Below are 18,009 nucleotides of genomic sequence, written 5' to 3' on the forward strand. Positions count from 1 at the left end.
TTAAAGTGTCTGACAAGCAAGAACGTATTAAGCCCCGACGGGGACAAGAACGAAGTAAAAAGAAACAGAAGCCGAGATATGTTCAGAAGACGGACATGGGAAAGCAGAAATACAGAGTCGAGTGATTGGGTGTCCACAAGCCGTCCTTTGGTTGAGTGAAGACGAGCAGAGATGCAAGTCGCGTCAAATCTGGGGTGAAAATTGCTTATTCGGACTCCAGGGTTGAATCAGCGGCGGTGTCATAGCCAGCCGGGGTAGGAGTCGCGGAGCGGTCAATATCATCAGGGATGGCGTTGGTGCTCTCGGTGGTAGGAGAGTAGGTTGGTGGGCTGAAGTACATCTGCTGGGGAGCAACTGGGCTGGGTGACCACTGTTGGTAGCCTTGAACTGGATGTTGTTAGAAAAGGGCCGGAGGAAGGTGCGGGAGAGGAAAATTTACCTGGAGACGGGTACTGGCCGTAGTTGTAGTAGTACGGATGGGTCGGGCTGCCAGAGACAGTGCCGGCGGAGGTCGCACCGGCATAGGATGGGCTACCAGTGTAGGCGTAGTAGGTTGGACCGATGTAAGGAGACGGGTAACCAGTGTAAGGAGAGGCCGGGTAGCCGGAGTACTGGGCCTGAGCGGCGAATCCAGTTCCAGGGTAGTAGTACTGGCCTTGAGGGTAGGCGGGGTAGTAGGGTGGGGGGTAGGCAGCAGGGGCCATCTGAGCAACTGGCGAGGTTGGTGGCAAAGCCATGGTGCGAGGAGCCGGGGACTGGTTGTATTGACCACCCGAAGCAGGAGAAGGGCGTGGGAGTTGACGACGACGCGAACGAGCAGACTCAGAGTCCTTCTGGGCGATCTTGGTGGTCTTGCCGCGGAGGTTGAATCCACCCTGCAAGAGTGTTAGCCGTGAACATGTGAGAGACGAGGGTCAACCTACCATGGCTGAGAGGGTTCTGCTGACAGATGGCTGTTGTTGGAACTCAACGAAGGCGAAGCAGTTCTTCTCATTGACTGGAAGTGTCAGCTGCCAGGTAGAAGAGAAGTGAGGGAATACATACCATCAATGATGGAGTCTGACTTGTGAAGAGTGATGTTGCAGACGCCGCCGAATTGTTGGAAGATATCATGGATCTCGCCTTCAGTGACATCAGAGGGGAGGTTACCAAAGAACACAGAGCGCTTGTCAACATCATAGGTCTCGAGGTAGGCACGAGCAGATGGATCAGATGCGTCACGCTGTTGAGCGGGAGAGCTCATGTTGGCCAAGGCTTGCATCTTGAACTCAGGGTTGTTGCGGTAGTGCTTGTACGTGTCAGAAACTGTCAGCCTTGGGAGGGGGAGGGGGACTTACCTGGAGAGCAGCCTGACCCTCGTCATACATCTCGAATTGAACCACGACACCCTCATTGAGGTTGTAGGCCGCAATCTCGAATGAGGTCGCAGGTCTGCAGTGGGTGATGTGACCGAAGCCAGAGAGGAGCAACCGAACTTCATCTGAGGTGACCGCAGCACCATACTTGCGCTCAAAGTAAAACAGGCCTGTTGAGACGTCAGAATAAGCGTCAGACGGGCCCCTGAATAGGAGAGAAAAGGGACTCACGATGTGCCTTGGCCTTCTCACAGCGGCATGGGCGACCCTTGATCAAGCGACCACGACCCTCCTTGATGGCACGCTCGGCATCATAGTCGTTCTGGAACGTATCAGCAGGTGAGATTGAAAGTGGGAGCAAGGGACAGATGAGGGGACCAGGAGTGATCTCACAGTGTATTGGCAGAATGCAAATGGCATCTGCTTAGTATCGCGGCGGATCTTGACATAGACTGTGCCATACTCGCGGAAGACCTGAGTGACAGCGACCTCGAGAGCCTCATCAGCCTCGGATTGGAGGAGGCTAGAAAAGGTTAGCAAGAAACCAATGTAATGGAGGAGGGTGAGACTTACTTGGCAACGAAGACACAGCTGGAAGGTGGGAAGATGGCCTGGGCGTCCTCGGACTTGATCACGACAGCCTCAGTGGCAGTGGTTCTCGACTCGCGGTTATCGGGCACGTTCTTCTGAGCAGCAGCAAGACGCGATACGGACTCAACACCACGGCGCTGGTAAGCAACGGACGGGGAGAGAGTGCTGGCCTCCGAGCTTGAGGAGGAGGAGCCTGCACGCCAGTTGCCACTCTTGGTGGAGCGACCTTGGTATCTAGGATCGGTTGGGCTGTGGTGAGAGAGGCGTTGAGAGCGTGGGGTCGAGTAAGTGGCGGAGTAGGTGAATGGGTCATCCTCGTTGCCCTGAGAGCTCTTGCGGACAAATGGTGGAGAGTATCTGCGGAAGGATGAGCATTTGAATTTGGGCGCTGGTTTGGATGGAAAAGGGGAAGACTTACCGCTCGACGCTCTTGCCATCCTTGACAGTGAGCTTGGAGATCTTGGACAGGACAGCGCTCTCTGTGGGGGAAATAGAACAGTCAATATTTGTAAAAGGGCAGCAGCATGTCTGAAGAGACCGTCTGAAGAGCAATACAAGACGCGTCCAGAAACTGACGCGAATGAAGAAGGAACGCGCACAGTGCGAAATGAAGGGGGGAGGGGGGAGGGGTCGTACCATTGCTGGGAGTGCGGACATCATCACCGGCATTGCTAGACGCGCTGCCACCGAAGGTGCTCGCAGGAGATGGCTCGATGGGGGAGTCACCACCAGCCTTGAAGGCGCCAGCAGCAGGGGTTTGAGTGTAGGACGACATGATGCTGGAAGTGCGTGTTGGGGAAAGCAGAGTGAGATGGATGTAATGAACAGAAGGAGGGAATGCAGTGGGAATTGAGCAGTGTACAAGGCGGGAACGAGTGATCTTGAATGAGTGCTTGAGTGCTCGAGTGTGTTGGTGGTGGAGAGGAGAAGAAGAAGGGAAGAAGAAGGGAAGAAGATGGTGGGGAGGTGCTGTATAAATACTCCTGCAGAATTTTCTGGAAGAATGATCACCCGGCCCTTGATCTAGCACCGTAGCTTCTGTTTGCGGAGATTTTGGGCAATTGAACTACATTTGGCGAAAAGTTCGAGGCTTAACCGTTAGGGGAAGGGAAGGGGGGGAGGGGCGAGCCCACTAACCTGCATCAGGGACGGAAGGGACATCCAATCAGCAGGGGTTGGCAGCTGCTGGGCCCCAGGAGGGCATCGAGAGGTGCCTCTGGGATGAGATGATGGCATGGTGGACCCATGTGGGACCACATCGAGGGACGGGATCAGTCAGTACCTATACATGAGGCTCGCAGATAGTAATGGCTAGAGATAGTAGCTATGAGCCTCCTCCAGCGAGAAGCTCAGCAGTGCAGTGGAAGCAGCCCGAGAAACCGTCAAGCACTCACTGAGTGAGTGAGTCACTGGGCCTCACTCGAAGCCTGCTAGGCCTGGGGCTGGGTACGATCATGCCTTACGTATGTATGTATACAGTGCTATGGCGAGTGCCATAGTACCTTCAGAGCTGTGGCTCAAGGCTATTATAATCATCTCTATCTGATATAGGATGGTGATCCTTTGACATACGGATACAGGAGCAGCATCCTCTTCAAGCTTTCAATTGAACAGACTTGTTCACAGCTTGGACGTCACTTTTGTCGTGACGCGTACCACAAATAAACAACTCCTAGTGGAGACCCAAAGAAACCTCATTCCATAAACGTCTCGATTGTCACTGCACTGCGTGGAGTACAGGACCCTGCTTTCTTCCAAATCACCCCTTTGGTTTGTTTACTCTTAGCCGAAAGTCTTTTAACCGAAAATCTATGTTTACACTACTGCTCCCCTAACCGAGTACAGGGGTGCGGAACGGCCCGAGCCTAGCGCGCCGTGTGCTCCACGCTGGTGGTGAATTAGCCCGGGGTTTTCCCATGGACTCACCTTTGACTTGAGCGTTAAGCTGGGGCAGTGTCTGTGGCTTAAAATTGGGCCATCCATCGCACCAATACTTGTAATAGCACTCCAAATCTCGGTCTGATAGCTCTATTAGGCCAAGGATCTGTAAAAAGAGTCTTCTCTGAGTCTCCAATACCCACGATGAAATATGACATTTAGTCATGAGGTTTCTGTGATACGCTCCCTTGAAGCAGTGGCAGTGGCAGTGGCAGTGTAACGATGAAGCCAGCATGCCAGCCATTTGATCTCGATGGGCTGAGATGGAGTGCTCTTGAATTCTAGGAGAGACCAAAATAGTGTCGTATGGCGGCTGCAAAGTCTTCAGGAAATTGATGTGTACGAGCAGCAAAGTATGGCCTCTAGCCTCTAGCTGCTAGGCCAGCGAGAGAAGGATGTCTAGTGACTCCATGCTAGACCAAAGACCGCATATGCTTCCATGAATGAGGTTTGGTGACAGCAAATGCAAGAAGCAGTGAAACAAAAGCCTTGAAAGTCGGCATCAGAACAGTGGTAGCAAGAACAATTAAGAAGGCCGGTCCTCAGCAGCTTTGCTAGAGAACGGTCAATAGATGTGCAAAGCAATAAGATACAGAAGCAAGAAAATACAAGCAAGAAGCAAGAAGCAAGAAGCAAGAAGCAAGAAGCAAGAAGCAAGAAGCAAGAAGCAAGAAGCAATAAGAAACAGAAAACTGTCTGACGCAGACCTGAGGAACTCGATCTGTATGTTTCCGACCAGTAAGATGGTATAGAAAGCGATTTAACGCAGACCCGAGTAACTCGATCTGTATGTTTCCGACCATCAGCTCTGCTAGATGAACGACTCAGGAGATGATGAATGGAAGGATAGAAAAGGTGGAGGTGGAGGTCGAGAGGTCTTTGATGGTTACTTGCAGGTTGGAGGTTTCCTCGGACAAGACGTTGATTCGGCTGGTGTACTAAGGAGGTTACCGGAGTCGGCCCGACTTGTTTTTGTTATTGTAAACAACGCTAGATCGGCAAAGATGAGGCTCGGCCGCTCCACCCAAGCTCATCTTCTTGGCACCGATTATGTATCAAGTACGCAAGGCGCATTTGTGATTTTGGGGAAAACCGGTGATGCTTCTCTCATGCGAAACTCTGTGGATACCTCTAATAATTCCAGACAAGATCCGGCAGATTTTCATATACTCTCACAATGAGAGCTACCCAAAGCTTGCTAGCCAAAGGTTTCTTTGGCAGAAGTCTGGATGAATTCAAGCGCCTCTCCGGAATTGGTGAGCTTCCCAGAGACTACCTACAATAGTGATCTATGCTGATCAAAATCTTCCAAAGCCCTCCGAGCAGAGGCCACCCGGCGCCAAACAAAACCCTACGTCCTCCACACTTTCCACGACCCCTCTTCCCTCCAAGACTGCAAGTTGATGTCCGATCGCGATATCGGCGGCTTCACTCGCGCCCACCTCGACTGGATACCCCCCGCCACATCACCCCCCTCCCCCTCTCCCTCTGAGAACAAGTATGGGCACGCCAAGTTCCACGGCAGCATCTCCATTGAGCTGCCAGCCAACAGACCGCACATCCAACGAACGGGATATGCTGCGTGGCGCACGAAAGACAGGCCCTTCACCATATTCGGGAAGTCTTTCTGGAACATCGACCCTTACGCTTATCTCGCATTACGGATCAAGAGCGACGGGAGGAAGTACTTTGTCAATATACAGACGGAAAGCATTGTGCCTACGGATATACACCAACACAGATTATACGCGCGGAGGCCGGGAGAATGGGAGACGGTATTGATCAAGTGGAATGAGTTTGTAAGGACGAACCATGGTATTGTGGTTGAGCCGCAGTCGGAGATGCTCAGGCAGAAAGTTAAGACAGTGGGCATCGGACTCATTGATAGGATACCCGGACCATTTGAGTTGTGTGTGGAGAGGATCTGGGCTTCGAACGGGCTGGGGCAGGAGCTGAGGAAGGAGGATGATAGGATCGAGGAAGGGCAGTTGAAGAGCAAACATGGAGAAAAGATCAGATGGAATGAGGAGAAGCCTACGAAACCGCCGTCATGACTGTAATCTATTGTAAGGGCAAGTTACAAAAAGTACAGGAGTCTTTTTCCAAGTTCAGAAGAAGCCTGACAGATCGCAGAGCATATGTGAGTAGCTTCAGATTCCTCTCGCTCCCCCTTCATCTTTCTCCGGTTCCTCCTGCTCTCCTTCATTTCCTACTAATGACCCAGCGGATCTGTCCTTCCTGATCGTTCTCAAACGCCCAGTGCGTTTTCTCCCGTCCCCTGCACAGCGTCTTCAAACAACCAACATTCATAAGCCGAATCTTCCTCTCCTTCGACATTGGACAGCGCTCATTGTCTAGCTGCTCCTTGGTATGTTCGAGGTGCTTTCGGCAGATCCTGACGATGCAGGTACGGCACGCGCACCTGGAGAAGGTATGGATGGTCTGGACGCACATTATCAGAGTGATTAGCTCGTTGGATGGTAAGATCATTGATCCAAGGAGGGTGGGTGCTGGGCAGAACATTATAGGATCTCGTTGCAGAATATATAGTTACATTTCACGATGATTCAGTAGCTGAGGAGGAAGGTGTGGAGGGAATCACCAATAGTTCTTGAGGTTTTGCTAGCCGGCACCAGTCATCACAATGTGCGCGTCTCTTGCTAGAGGTGTCTGTTTGCTTATTGACTGGACTCAATTCATGGCCGACAGGAGTAGAAGTCAGAAGTGTGGACACGATGGCCTGAAGTTACGATGCTGGCACATAGAATTCCAGATTTATTCAGAATTTGGGCGTAATTGATCCAATTCGAGGACCCCTACGTCCAGCAGAGTGTCCTGAGATATCAACCCTTCTGCATGCCATAGGACAATAATCAGCTTGCATTTATAAACAAAGACAGCTGTATAAGGAGGTGGGGTTCATATATCACGTGTACTAGATGAAGAAGTCGCGTTCTTGACGCGTCTCCCTCAGCGACCTCGGCTACCTTATCTGTATAGTTTGCATTGTACTCCGTTTACCACCGACCTGAATTGGGCTGGAGATGGAGAAACAGCACATGTATGTCATGAGTCACGATATTACGAACAAGCCACAACGATGACACGGTTCCTGACACCTTCGAAAATTGGCCTTCTGGCCCTAATTGAACTATACACTGATGCCGTCGTCCCCAATGCTTCCACGATCCCAATACTCTCCTTTATAATCAATCAGCTCCTCCCATCCTCCCTCAAGAACCAACCGCAAAGCCAGATCAAGCTAGAGACTCTGCCCTTCCTCCTCGACCTCAAGTCCTTCGAAACCCTCCTCTCCGCACATCCAGCAGCTGGAATTCCCGGACGCTCTCTATGGGATCATTTTCTCAGGAAGCTATGGGAAATCGACAGTTTAGATGCTGTAAACCAGTTCTTCACGAAGCGGAAGAATCTGCTGGCCAAGACTCGAGAAGAGGTGAGGTTGGATGACGAGCTTGGGATTCCGCCTCCTTCTGAGGATATGATATTGCTCTCGAGGACGTCCCCCTTGGGAAGCTTCGTACGCAGATCTAAAGTCGAGTACGAGCGCCTGCGGTTCAGTGATGTGCTGGCGCTGTGGGTGGCGTTCACGAAATGGAGGGAGGATTCGAGGGCATACTGGGCGAAGAAGAATGGTGGGCTGGGCAGATGGGCGGGAGACAGAGCACTAGAGGAGGGAGAGGAGGATTGGGGGACGGATGCTACGGAGATGTTGGAGCTTATAGCATATGGGGGGCTGTCGGTCGAGGGTGATGATGGAACGACCAGCACGGATGATATTGAGAAGCTGCTGGAGTTCCAAGTTGAGCAGATGCAAAGTGAGGAAACACGAAATATTCAAAGGACTATCACTAACTGTATCAGAACTCGGAACCAGAATCCCAGAGGATGTTAAGGATAAGTTCAGAACCACTCTGGGCAAGAGCGTTGTGGTACCCAGCCTGTCACATTATCTCACGTAAGTCCCTCATGTACTTTAGTTGGAATCCGTGCTGATAGTAACCAGCTTCCTTGACGCGTGGAGAGCTGGGGATTACCCAACGTCCTTCGACAACCTCCACCGATATTTTGACTATACCATGCAGAACAGAGATCGGCTGTTCTACCAATATGCCCTCATGAACCTGGCAGTCCTGCAAGCCGACTTTGGCTGTTACGATGAAGCCGTGGCGGCGATGCAGGAGACTGTGTCTACCGCTCGAGAGAACAAAGATATGGCGTGCTTGAACTTCGCTCTCAACTGGCTCTACCACTTCGGGAAGGCACACACAAAAGTCATCAAGGGGGCCGACTCCACGAACATTCTTGGCGTCGAAAGGGAGGGCCTTGCATTTCTCAGGATTAAGGCCAAGGAGACAGGCATGTGGACGCTCTGGAGCTCTTCGCTACTTAGTGAAGCAAAGCTAGGCATGTCGAACGGCGAGAGTGTTGCCACGGCTTTCGAGAACATCCTTAAGAGCTCCCAGCTCATTATCGAGAAGAACATGAAAAGCATGAGGGGTCCACAAACAGCAATGCAATCGGCCCTCTGGGGCCGATTGGGAGTGGCTCATATTGCAAGACAGTATTGCGACATCTTTCTCAGCTGTCATGCTCGCTTCGCGCTCTTCGATGACACCCTGAGGTTCACATGCAAGGTAGCTCATCTGCTAGCAGAAAGGGGGAGATACGATGAGGCGATGGCGAAGCTGGAAGCGCTGGATGAGAACTCACTTCGTTCATGGAAAGCTAATCAGTACTGGCAGAAGTATCGAGGTATTCTTCGCCTGAAGCGGGATCTGCATAGAAACGAACTGAACGGTGCCCACCATCTGCTCCAACAGCTCCTCCAATGCACTGCTTCCGATACCGACAGCGATCTTGCCTTTGAGACCAATACCCTCCATATCGATTACCTGATCCGACGCACTGATTACGGACAGGCTTTGGCGAAGATTGAGCAGATAGCATCGGAAATGAAGGAGGATGGTGATGATCTCAATTTGAGGATCAAGCTTCTTACTATGAAGGCCTTGCTTCAAGATAAATCTGGACGTCCGCAGAAGGGGTTCTCAGTGGCAGTCCGAGCAGCAAGCATTGCTTGGCGAGCACGATTGATTCCTGCTCTGTGGGGAGCAATGGGAGCTATTGCGAATATCCTGACTTCTCTATCAGAATTCCAAGCGTCCGCCCAGATTCTCGTCGCCATCATACCCCGAGCACTCGAGCACGAGAACTGCTCTTTAAACGCGCAACTATACTCCTTCCTGGTCGATGCACACATGGGACTCGCAGGGCAGGCAGAATCCGGGAGTGCAAAGAGAAAGGAGAATCTGACTAGGAGCTTGGAGTTCATAGATCGCTCTTTTGATGAGTACTCAGCGCTGGAAGATATCAAGGGGCAGTGCGAGATGATGGCTAAGAAGGCGACAATCATGAAGGTTGTGGGGGAAAATGTGCTGGCGAATGATTATGCGAGCGCTTATCTGGATCTGAAGAAGAGGGTGGAAGTTTAGGGCAGGCTTAGCTATGATACCCATGACCATGATTGATGCATAGTATAGATGTTGTTGTTGGTCACGCCCATCTTGACATAAGTTTCTTGTCCTGCTTGGATGCTCTGTGCTGGAGAAGAATTGCAACCGCTCCTGCTCTCAACTGCGAGCTTCATGTGGAACAGGGCCCGGATAAAGTGATACTTTGATTGCACCAATTCAATCGAGGACTTTGACGAGAAGCGGTACAAGCATCCCCAGGTCCGACTAAGTCCATCTGTCAGGAAAGTCCCCAACAAAATCCGGGACTCTGACAACCCGTTACATACGCGCGCGACAGAGCAAGTGGCTAGAGTACGTGGTCGCATTCGCAGGCCTCGTCCCTACTGCTCTGCCAGTTCCCTGGAGCGAGATCACGGATGGAGGAGATCACTCAATTGTCATACTCTTAAACCACACTTCAATAGGCCCAGTACCTGAAATCGTCCAATTGTCTAGCCCAGCAGCCTAGAATACCTGCTTGGTCGCAAGAAGACTTCAAGGCAGTAGAATATTGCATGGTTTCCAGTATTTCTACGACTCAAGGAAAAAATATACAGTCTCGTCTGTGCCAACCTCTCCTCATCCACCTCTCCTTCTCTCGCACCTTCTTCCTCCAGATCATGGAACTCAATCCTTACTCGCTCTTCTTGTGATAATTGACCTTGTCATTCCAGCTATACGAAGTTAGCTTCTGCGCTCTTCCATCTTTCATGTCCTGAGCGGCCGCTCTAATCTCCGTCTCTAGTCCCGAGGGAAAACTCACAATAGGGTCTGAGAAAGAAGTTAGCAGATATCCAGATGATAGAGAGGAGTGGAGGGGCTCACCTTGTCTCCATCACCCCAAAAGAAGTTCTTAGTTCGGATGTTCTGGTACGGGTACTGAATTCTCTCCTCCAAAGGCGGCAATTGCTCCCAGTGCTCCCAATGTTCATTCCACAAAACCCACGCGTTAACGGAAGCAATGATCAAGACTGGGGGGACTACGCTGTAAGGTGAAAAGGTTAGTCTCTCTCATCTTCGACAACCGTCTTCACTTCCTCCTCCAAGGTATCTTACTAGAGTGACAACTTGCGCCACAAATCTGCCAATCACATCAGCTCCGTCACATTCACTTGGATATTAGGAAGACATACCACTTGTGGCAGCAGCGTGGTCCTTCATAGCCTTCCTCTCCCGGTTGAAGGCATTGTTCTCGGCACCTTCGAAGGCAGAGGTCTCGGTGCTTGCCAGGCGGCGTTGGATGGGTGTGCGCACAGCTGGCGATCGCAGCTGGGCGGCGAAGCGCTGGGTAGTTCGGAGCATCGTTCGTTGAGGGAACATCGTGAGTTAATGGTGTTGGAATTGATTAGTATGTATGGAGAGACGTCGTCCGGTTCCATCCGTCGTTCTCTTGATCCTGCTGACTAATTTTGTAGATCACGTGTATGAGAAGTGACGACGCGATTCAGACTGGCATCCATACGCGGTCGCACGCGACGAGATCTCGAGCTCTGTGGTATTGGAGGTAGTGGCTGGCTTATCTGGAAGTTGAGTCTGGAAGGAGATGTCTTGAAATCCCCATGATTATCAGGGACTATCCATAAACATGGATGATAAGCTGGAGAACCAGGGTCTTCGAATAACGACCTGGAATGGTGAGTAGTTGTTGATTTTACGATGAGCTCAATACTAACTAGAAGAAGTGAACGGTATCAGGTCAGTTTGTGTGTTTTAGTTGCTAGGGTCTCCATTCTAAGACCAGAGCAGAAACCCGTTTGGATATCAGCCATGGCGTCAAGAAAGGACATTTGCTGTGCGTCACCTTGGGATTGAGGATTTGAACACGAACTAACTGCTCTAGGCCATGTTTGAGATTCTGCAGGCAGATATCGTGGTCATGCAAGAGACCAAGATTCAAAAGAAAGATCTCCGGGATGACATGGTTCTGGTTCCTGGCTGGGATGTCTTTTTCAGTCTGCCTAAGCACAAGAAAGGTATAAGATATCAAACTTTCAGAGAGAATAGTTGGCTGACACGATTTAGGATACGCAGGAGTCGCTGTCTACACTCGTAACTCTAGTTGTGCCCCCATCAGAGCCGAAGAAGGCATTACAGGTGTCCTGACTCCTCCGAATTCCCAAACCAGCTTCTTCGACCTCCCAGAAGACCAACAGATTGGTGGCTATCCCACCCCGAGTCAGCTCTCTTACTGCTCCCTCGATGCTGCTACCCTTGATTCGGAAGGTCGTTGTGTCATCCTCGAATTCCCTGCCTTTGTGCTCATCGGTACCTACTGCCCTGCAAACCGAGACGAATCACGAGACGAATTTCGAATTGGCTTCCTGAATGCCGTCGAGGCGCGCGTAAGGAACCTGGTGGCTGCTGGGAAGAGGGTCTTCTGGACTGGGGATCTGAACATCATTCGGGAGGAAATTGACACCGCCAATGCTGGAGAACAGCTGCGGAAACAAGGAATTACCGTTGAAGAGTATCTCTCAACCCCAGCGAGGAGGATGCTGAACCAGCTTCTCGTCGATGGGAAAGTCTTTGGAGAGAGAGACGAAGGCAGAGAGAAACCGATCATGTGGGATATCTGCCGGTCCTTCCATCCGAATCGTCTAGGCATGTTTACATGCTGGGAGCAGAAGATCAATGCTCGCCCAGGCAACTTCGGCTCCCGCATTGACTATGTTCTCTGCAGTCAGGATTGGAAGGACTGGTTTTGCGAGTCCAACATACAGGAGGGTCTGATGGGCTCTGACCACTGCCCCGTCTATGCCGTGCTCAAGGAGAAGGTTGAAATTGAGGGGAAAGAGGTGCATGTGCGGGATATAATGAGTTCTGGGATGTTCAAGGATGGTCTGCGACAACGGGAATGGTCAGCAAAGGACCTGCTTCCAATGTCTGCCAGGCTTATCCCAGAGTTCAACCATCGTCGCAGTATTCGCGATATGTTCACCAAGAAATCTTCGCTAACAGCATCAGATAACTCACTCTCAACCCAAGGGGCTCAAGATGAAGTCGGAACTGCCTTGCCAGATAGAGGGTTACTTACGTCCAAGGGCGCAATGGCTTCTGTGAGCACGCTACAAGCAAAACCAGAAGTCACAGAGGATTTGACCGCGGTGACAACTACCGTTTCGCAGACGACTTCGATTCAGAGCTCTGCAAAGCCCCCAAAACGTCCAATCGAGTCCCCCACCACACGACCCCAGAAACGTGGTAAGCCCAGCACCAGCTCGAAGTCCACAACGTCAAAGGCACAGTCAGGGAAGGGACAGAGCAGTCTAATGGGCTTCTTCAAATCGAAGCAACCGCAAGATAGCCAGAATTCGTCAATAATCGATGCAAAGTCAGATACAGCAACTATGATAAGCATCGATACCCTTCCCGAATCCTCAGATCTAGCTCCACCGGCTAAGGAAGAGCCTCCTGCCACGCAAAGCTCCGAGAACCTATCTCCCAACCTAGCCTTCAACCCCGCCGATCAAAAGAGCGTCCATGATCCGATAGCTGTCAAAGATAGCTGGTCGAAGCTTCTGGGAAAGCGAGTGGTGCCTCGATGTGAGCATGATGATCCCTGCATTAGCCACATAACCAAGAAGGGAGGAGAGAACTGCGGGCGATCTTTCTACATGTGCCCAAGACCTCTGGGTCCATCTGGGAAGAAAGAGAAGAATACCGAGTGGCGTTGTGGGACTTTCATTTGGAGCAGTGACTGGACTAAGGACATGAATTAAGGAGCAGCTATCGGGGTTTGAGCACGCATACATGGCTGCAGTTCGATAAGAATCTTGGAAGTTGCCTCTGCAAACGGGTTCAAATAAGGTGCGATTTAGAATCAAACCGTGTTCTACTCAGCTGATGTTTTCTCGTCCACAGCCAAAACGCATATCTTACGACCTGCCCGAGGGCTCCGCGCACTCCTTACACAACCAAAAACTTGGGAGAGATATCTCGAGAGTGGAAAATGGTGGAGACATTGCTCCTGAGAGAGAGTGCTGGATGCGAGCTGTGGCGCTGCACTTAGCTGGGAATACTGGAAGGCCTAGGGGGGAAGGAGGGGGGGGGGGGGGTGGCGCAGGGTGGGCGCATATGGCAACAGCTGGGAGGCGGATACAGGGACATTTCCTGGAACACACCATATACTGTGCAAATTGAGGACGAAAGCTGAGTAGTCCATAAGAAGACCACAACGCATCCTGTTCCATCTCTACCTCGATCTGCTCCAAGTTCAACCCCTGACTGCAACCCAAGCATCGCAGACTCCCAGTCTGCCAGCAACACACAGATCCCATAGATACACACAATGATATCTCAATGTACTTGCGACAGCCTGTGCCATCTCTCAAGTCTCACCTATCCTGCAAGATCCGATCCGGACAAGGGCATAAGCACTGCCCCCACAGCTTTGGCACTACGAATACACACTGTCCAGACTTTCACAGCAGCATCGCAGATACCACAATCCTTCAATCCCAACTGATTAGATCGCACACATCCCTTCTCTGCCCTTCCCTTCAAGAATTTCGCATTCGTATCCACAAGACGTCTGCTACGCATCACGTTTCCCCGCTCCTTCCCCTTCTAGAGCGCCAAGTCTTACTACATCTCTTCAAAACACAAAAAATCGTCCGAAGAAATGAATTAATAAATAAATATATCAAGTCTTACCCTATTCCTACAAGAATGCATACGCAGAGCCCAGCATGGATCCCAAAGTCCTCACTCTTCACAGATACATGGGCACGGACCCGATATATATCCCATGTTGACGTCGGCGCTGTGTATCCTGTTCGCCCAAGCCCAAAATTCCCACACCGCACACTCGTACTGCAGAGCAGATGCGAACTGTGTAAGCTGGTGGTTGGATTCCCTGCGTAAGTTACGTCACCGAGTGAAAATTTCAATGCAGATAGCGGGGTGGAAGATTCTGTGCGCGTCTGCCAGTTTCCTTGCAATTCACCCAAGTTTTGCCTTCCGCCTCATGATAAATTTTTTTTTCTTTGCCTAGCCATGAGGGCGAGGGCTGGGGATAGGGCTTGAGGCCTCGCTTGAGGCCACGCACGTTACATTTCGAAAATTAAGGAAAGGTTGGCACTTGCTTTGTTGGACGCGCTGACGCGCTGACGCGCTGACGCGCTGACGCGCTGGAGGTGTTGCCCCGGGTGATGAGAAGTAAACATAGAGAGAACCTCACCAGATGCGTGAGCAGGAAGACCCAAGTAATTTGATTTGGTTTTGGATTTGTGCTATCTAGACTATCTAATGCTTGGCCTCAAAAGACCATCTCCAATCCCATATCAAGTGTTTTCATCTACCCATTTTCCATCCTCCCCCCCTTCCATCCTTCCCCCCCCCCCCCTCCCATGCGACAGGATTCTTTGAAAGAATCAATATTTACGATCAGTAATACAAAAACATTCTTGAGTGGAGAGAACCGAGACTGAGAAAACCCGCCAGATATGTACAGATGATTATGCCATGCCAAAGCAAGCGGCAGCTGTTGCCTTCGAATATTATGAGCGAAGAGAAAAGCTGGACAGAATGCCGGTGAGGTTGTGCCAGGGGCCGAATGATGTGGACGGTTTGAGGCTTGATCGCTGCTCTAACTTAGATGTTGAAGTTGAAGTTGAGGAGATCATCAGTGCCAAATGGAATACCATTGAGGAGGTCGTCGTTGTTGGGGATTGCAAGCAGATCACCATAGGTGGGGGTTGAAAGCAGATCAGCGAAGTAGTTGTCGTCGTTGTCAGCAACCATGGACTGATCATCGGCGGCAGCAGTGGCGGACTGGAACTTGAAGCCGTGGGTCTTGGTCTGGCGGCGTTTGATCTGCGATGACTTTCGTGGCTTGCACTTGTATCCGGGGTACTTGAGCTGGTGATTGAACTTCTCTTCATCTGCCTTCTGCACCCACATCTGACGCTCGTACGATGGCAATTGCTTCCACTCGACACTGAGAAGCTTTGCTACGAATTGTTAACAAGATATCAAGGCCATGGAAGGTCAAGCGACTCACAGATATCAGCCGTCTTCAAGTTCTTGCCCTGATTCTGTCTCTTGACACGCTGGTAATTGGCAAGACGGTAGATGATCCAAGAGTTTTTTGGCTTCGGAATCTTCTCCTCCAAGACAATCGTACAGCCATCAGCCTTGGCTTCCTTGCGGTCGCCGTATTCGGTCGCCAGGCTCCATTCAGTAGCAGGCTGGGCAGCAAGGAATGCAGCAAATTCAACAGCACGGGCACCAGCAGCTACATTTCGAGCGGTAGCATGGGCAGCAGAAGCCTGAGCCTCATAGGTAGCACGTTGGGTAGCATACAGAGCCTCCTCATGATCTGTCAACAATTTTGGTCGTCGACCGCCGGCTGCGAGGTATGCGCCATCGGCTGTGTCGCTATTGAACACATCAAGGTATGCCATGTTTGCGCAGCTGCTACGATCAGCCTGGTCCAGGACTTGGCCTAAACGATACTGATTCTTCACTCTGGAGTAGTAGAGAAAGATCCGGCAGCCAAAAGTTTGACTGCATAGAAGTAAGCTTAGAACAACAGAGATGGCGACTTGTTTACTTACGCAACGCTGGTAGCCAAAGCGGCGATGGGGTGGTGCGGGGTGTGCGGTCCTTGCATTCTGTCGACGAGACCATCGGTAATCATGTACACACACTTATGGAGCTTGAGAATGCGCATGTGATCCTTGATGAAGTTCAGGGTGACATCAAAGAGGGTCGTAAAGGGGGAAGCCTGAAGGGTGTCGAGAACAGCGGGGTGGAGGTTGTCGTGGAGGTAGGAAGAGTAGATACCGTAATCCTGTTCGGAGGTGGCTGGAGGGGAGACGAATTGAAGGGACCAGTTTGCGAAGACTAAGTCTCCTGGGTTGGGGGCGGGCGACTCCATTGTGACTTGGGGTGCGCGCAACGATGGGGGGTGGATGAGATCGGTGACCGAGAAAATGTAAGGGGTTGTGATGAGATTTGGTTGCAATGAAGCAGAGACGAAATTGTGGTTGTGATTTTTGAGGTTGCGATTTGTGTTCTTGCGATATTGAGAATTTATGTGTGGGTGGGGAAATATTTGACGCTAGTGCTCACGAGGCTCGCTATTCACTTGAACACCACGACCTCACCTTCGACGGAGCACCGATTACAGAAATCTCGAAAGCGAAGACGTCATCACAAACTTGAGCACAAGTTGTATGAGAGTGCAAACTCGAGTCTGCAACCATGAGTGACTTCGCAAATCTTGATGCTTCTATGCACCAGGTCAATACCATCGAGAACGACTGGTTTAGCATACCAGAAATGAAGATCGAGGCGGTCACCGATGAAGATATACGAGTAATAGAGGCAGCTACTTGCATACCCGAACTGAAAATGCACTCAGAGAAGAAACACAGTATATTGCCCTTGCCCTTGAAAGATATCAATCTAATACTCAAGCAGATGCCCAACAATACCAACAGCCATATTCTGAGGACTACGTCAAGAAAATCATGAGAGATTTTATCCGCCACGTCTACTATTCCCACTGTCTCTTGCTGAAAAGCGTGGGAGTGACCTCTTGCAATATCTCGCCGGCAAACATGGATGCTGTCTCGGTCAAGAAGGGACTGCGTACCATCATGGCTCAGTGCCGCAACCTTCGCGATGCTCCCGAGCTACTCCCAACAGACACAGTCAAGACGAAGTTCCTCTCCACTGTAGCTCTTCTTGCTGATGTGATGGTCTCCATAGAGGAGTATCGCCTTCGAATCTTCAAAATCAAGCAGCAGGCGTTCTCTCCTATTGTCGACATGCGGCAACCCTTCACTGAGGAGGCAACATCGAAGAATATCGAGTACCCCATACCCCAGTTCCTACCTGACAAGTTCAATGGCAGGAATCCCTGGAACAACTGGCTTGATAACTCTGCACAACCAACTGCTGGATGGACTGCCATACAGCAGAAAATACCGAAGCCTGGGGAGAAATTGATGAGACAAATAACATTGCTGTACGATGCAGTTGAGGACGACTTTGATGATGTGAGTTTTGACTTGTGGCGGTGACTGCAGACGTGGTGAGCCTCATGCTAACGCACTTTTTTAGGAAGATCAGTCGGAACTTGAGACGCAGGTAAGAATAGTGCTTGAATCGAATTTCACACCCACAAAACAGCTATTGACAGCCTCTGCAGACAACCCTCGATGGATTTCCAGAGCCTGGAGATGCTTTCAAACATATGACTTGGTCTGGATTCTGCACAGTCCCATTCAACGATTTAGGTTTTTACAGTGGGAATCGGAGACAATACGATGCTGATGGTATTACCACTCTGGAGCATCTTTCTAGAGTTCTGTGTAAACAATATGGTGGAGATGGCATCAAGTTGGGAACGAGAAATTGCCCATTCTTTAGGTTTGCAATGGCATACAGGGAACTTTGAGGAATGCCTCTGATTATAATAGAAGAATAGAAATGTAACTACTATCGCAAATTTTCGAGAAACATGGGTGAATCAAAGCCAAGAACAAATGAATTCGGAAAAACGAAGCTAACGCACTAGCGCGGAAATTCCCTTTGTGCACAGGTTAAAAACCGAAGTCCTCCGCTTTCTTTGAACCAAGAAC

At 50.7% G+C, this 18,009-nt stretch overlaps 7 protein-coding genes across 7 annotated transcripts; 4 read left to right on the forward strand and 3 right to left on the reverse strand.

Annotated features, from left to right (window-relative positions):
- Nucleotides 1–205: 205 nt before the first annotated feature.
- Nucleotides 206–2,721, reverse strand: L3040_006078 (uncharacterized protein; the record flags this gene model as incomplete). The annotated part of the gene is made up of 10 exons (XM_007288483.2): nucleotides 206–387; nucleotides 440–875; nucleotides 924–997; nucleotides 1,045–1,288; nucleotides 1,338–1,525; nucleotides 1,587–1,677; nucleotides 1,749–1,878; nucleotides 1,929–2,303; nucleotides 2,365–2,425; nucleotides 2,583–2,721. 10 exons carry the CDS (start codon nucleotides 2,719–2,721, stop codon nucleotides 206–208), a joined length of 1,920 nt encoding a protein of 639 aa, XP_007288545.2.
- Nucleotides 2,722–5,061: 2,340 nt separating this feature from the next.
- Nucleotides 5,062–5,938, forward strand: L3040_006079 (uncharacterized protein; the record flags this gene model as incomplete). The annotated part of the gene is made up of 2 exons (XM_066156382.1): nucleotides 5,062–5,140; nucleotides 5,199–5,938. The coding sequence occupies 2 exons, from the start codon at nucleotides 5,062–5,064 to the stop codon at nucleotides 5,936–5,938; spliced, it is 819 nt and encodes a 272-aa protein (XP_066011286.1).
- A 1,046-nt stretch (nucleotides 5,939–6,984) lies between these two features.
- On the forward strand, nucleotides 6,985–9,397 carry L3040_006080 (uncharacterized protein; the record flags this gene model as incomplete). The annotated part of the gene is made up of 3 exons (XM_007288481.2): nucleotides 6,985–7,720; nucleotides 7,767–7,860; nucleotides 7,909–9,397. The coding sequence occupies 3 exons, from the start codon at nucleotides 6,985–6,987 to the stop codon at nucleotides 9,395–9,397; spliced, it is 2,319 nt and encodes a 772-aa protein (XP_007288543.2).
- Nucleotides 9,398–10,052: 655 nt separating this feature from the next.
- L3040_006081 (uncharacterized protein) lies at nucleotides 10,053–10,738 on the reverse strand (the record flags this gene model as incomplete). Its single annotated transcript, XM_007288480.2, has 5 exons — nucleotides 10,053–10,092; nucleotides 10,182–10,189; nucleotides 10,244–10,403; nucleotides 10,475–10,499; nucleotides 10,552–10,738. 5 exons carry the CDS (start codon nucleotides 10,736–10,738, stop codon nucleotides 10,053–10,055), a joined length of 420 nt encoding a protein of 139 aa, XP_007288542.1.
- A 265-nt stretch (nucleotides 10,739–11,003) lies between these two features.
- On the forward strand, nucleotides 11,004–13,427 carry L3040_006082 (uncharacterized protein; the record flags this gene model as incomplete). The annotated part of the gene is made up of 7 exons (XM_066156388.1): nucleotides 11,004–11,052; nucleotides 11,101–11,113; nucleotides 11,165–11,210; nucleotides 11,259–11,391; nucleotides 11,441–13,082; nucleotides 13,139–13,225; nucleotides 13,280–13,427. The coding sequence occupies 7 exons, from the start codon at nucleotides 11,004–11,006 to the stop codon at nucleotides 13,425–13,427; spliced, it is 2,118 nt and encodes a 705-aa protein (XP_066011287.1).
- Nucleotides 13,428–15,010: 1,583 nt separating this feature from the next.
- On the reverse strand, nucleotides 15,011–16,298 carry L3040_006083 (uncharacterized protein; the record flags this gene model as incomplete). The annotated part of the gene is made up of 3 exons (XM_066156393.1): nucleotides 15,011–15,369; nucleotides 15,420–15,925; nucleotides 15,976–16,298. 3 exons carry the CDS (start codon nucleotides 16,296–16,298, stop codon nucleotides 15,011–15,013), a joined length of 1,188 nt encoding a protein of 395 aa, XP_066011288.1.
- Nucleotides 16,299–16,624: 326 nt separating this feature from the next.
- On the forward strand, nucleotides 16,625–17,825 carry L3040_006084 (uncharacterized protein; the record flags this gene model as incomplete). The annotated part of the gene is made up of 4 exons (XM_066156397.1): nucleotides 16,625–16,796; nucleotides 16,844–17,424; nucleotides 17,489–17,515; nucleotides 17,577–17,825. 4 exons carry the CDS (start codon nucleotides 16,625–16,627, stop codon nucleotides 17,823–17,825), a joined length of 1,029 nt encoding a protein of 342 aa, XP_066011289.1.
- Between the last annotated feature and the right edge of the window lie 184 nt (nucleotides 17,826–18,009).

The sequence above is a fragment of the Drepanopeziza brunnea genome, assembly GCF_022702325.1.
Source record: "Drepanopeziza brunnea f. sp. 'multigermtubi' strain 214-2 chromosome Unknown ctg10, whole genome shotgun sequence".
Classification (NCBI taxonomy): domain Eukaryota; kingdom Fungi; phylum Ascomycota; class Leotiomycetes; order Helotiales; family Drepanopezizaceae; genus Drepanopeziza; species Drepanopeziza brunnea.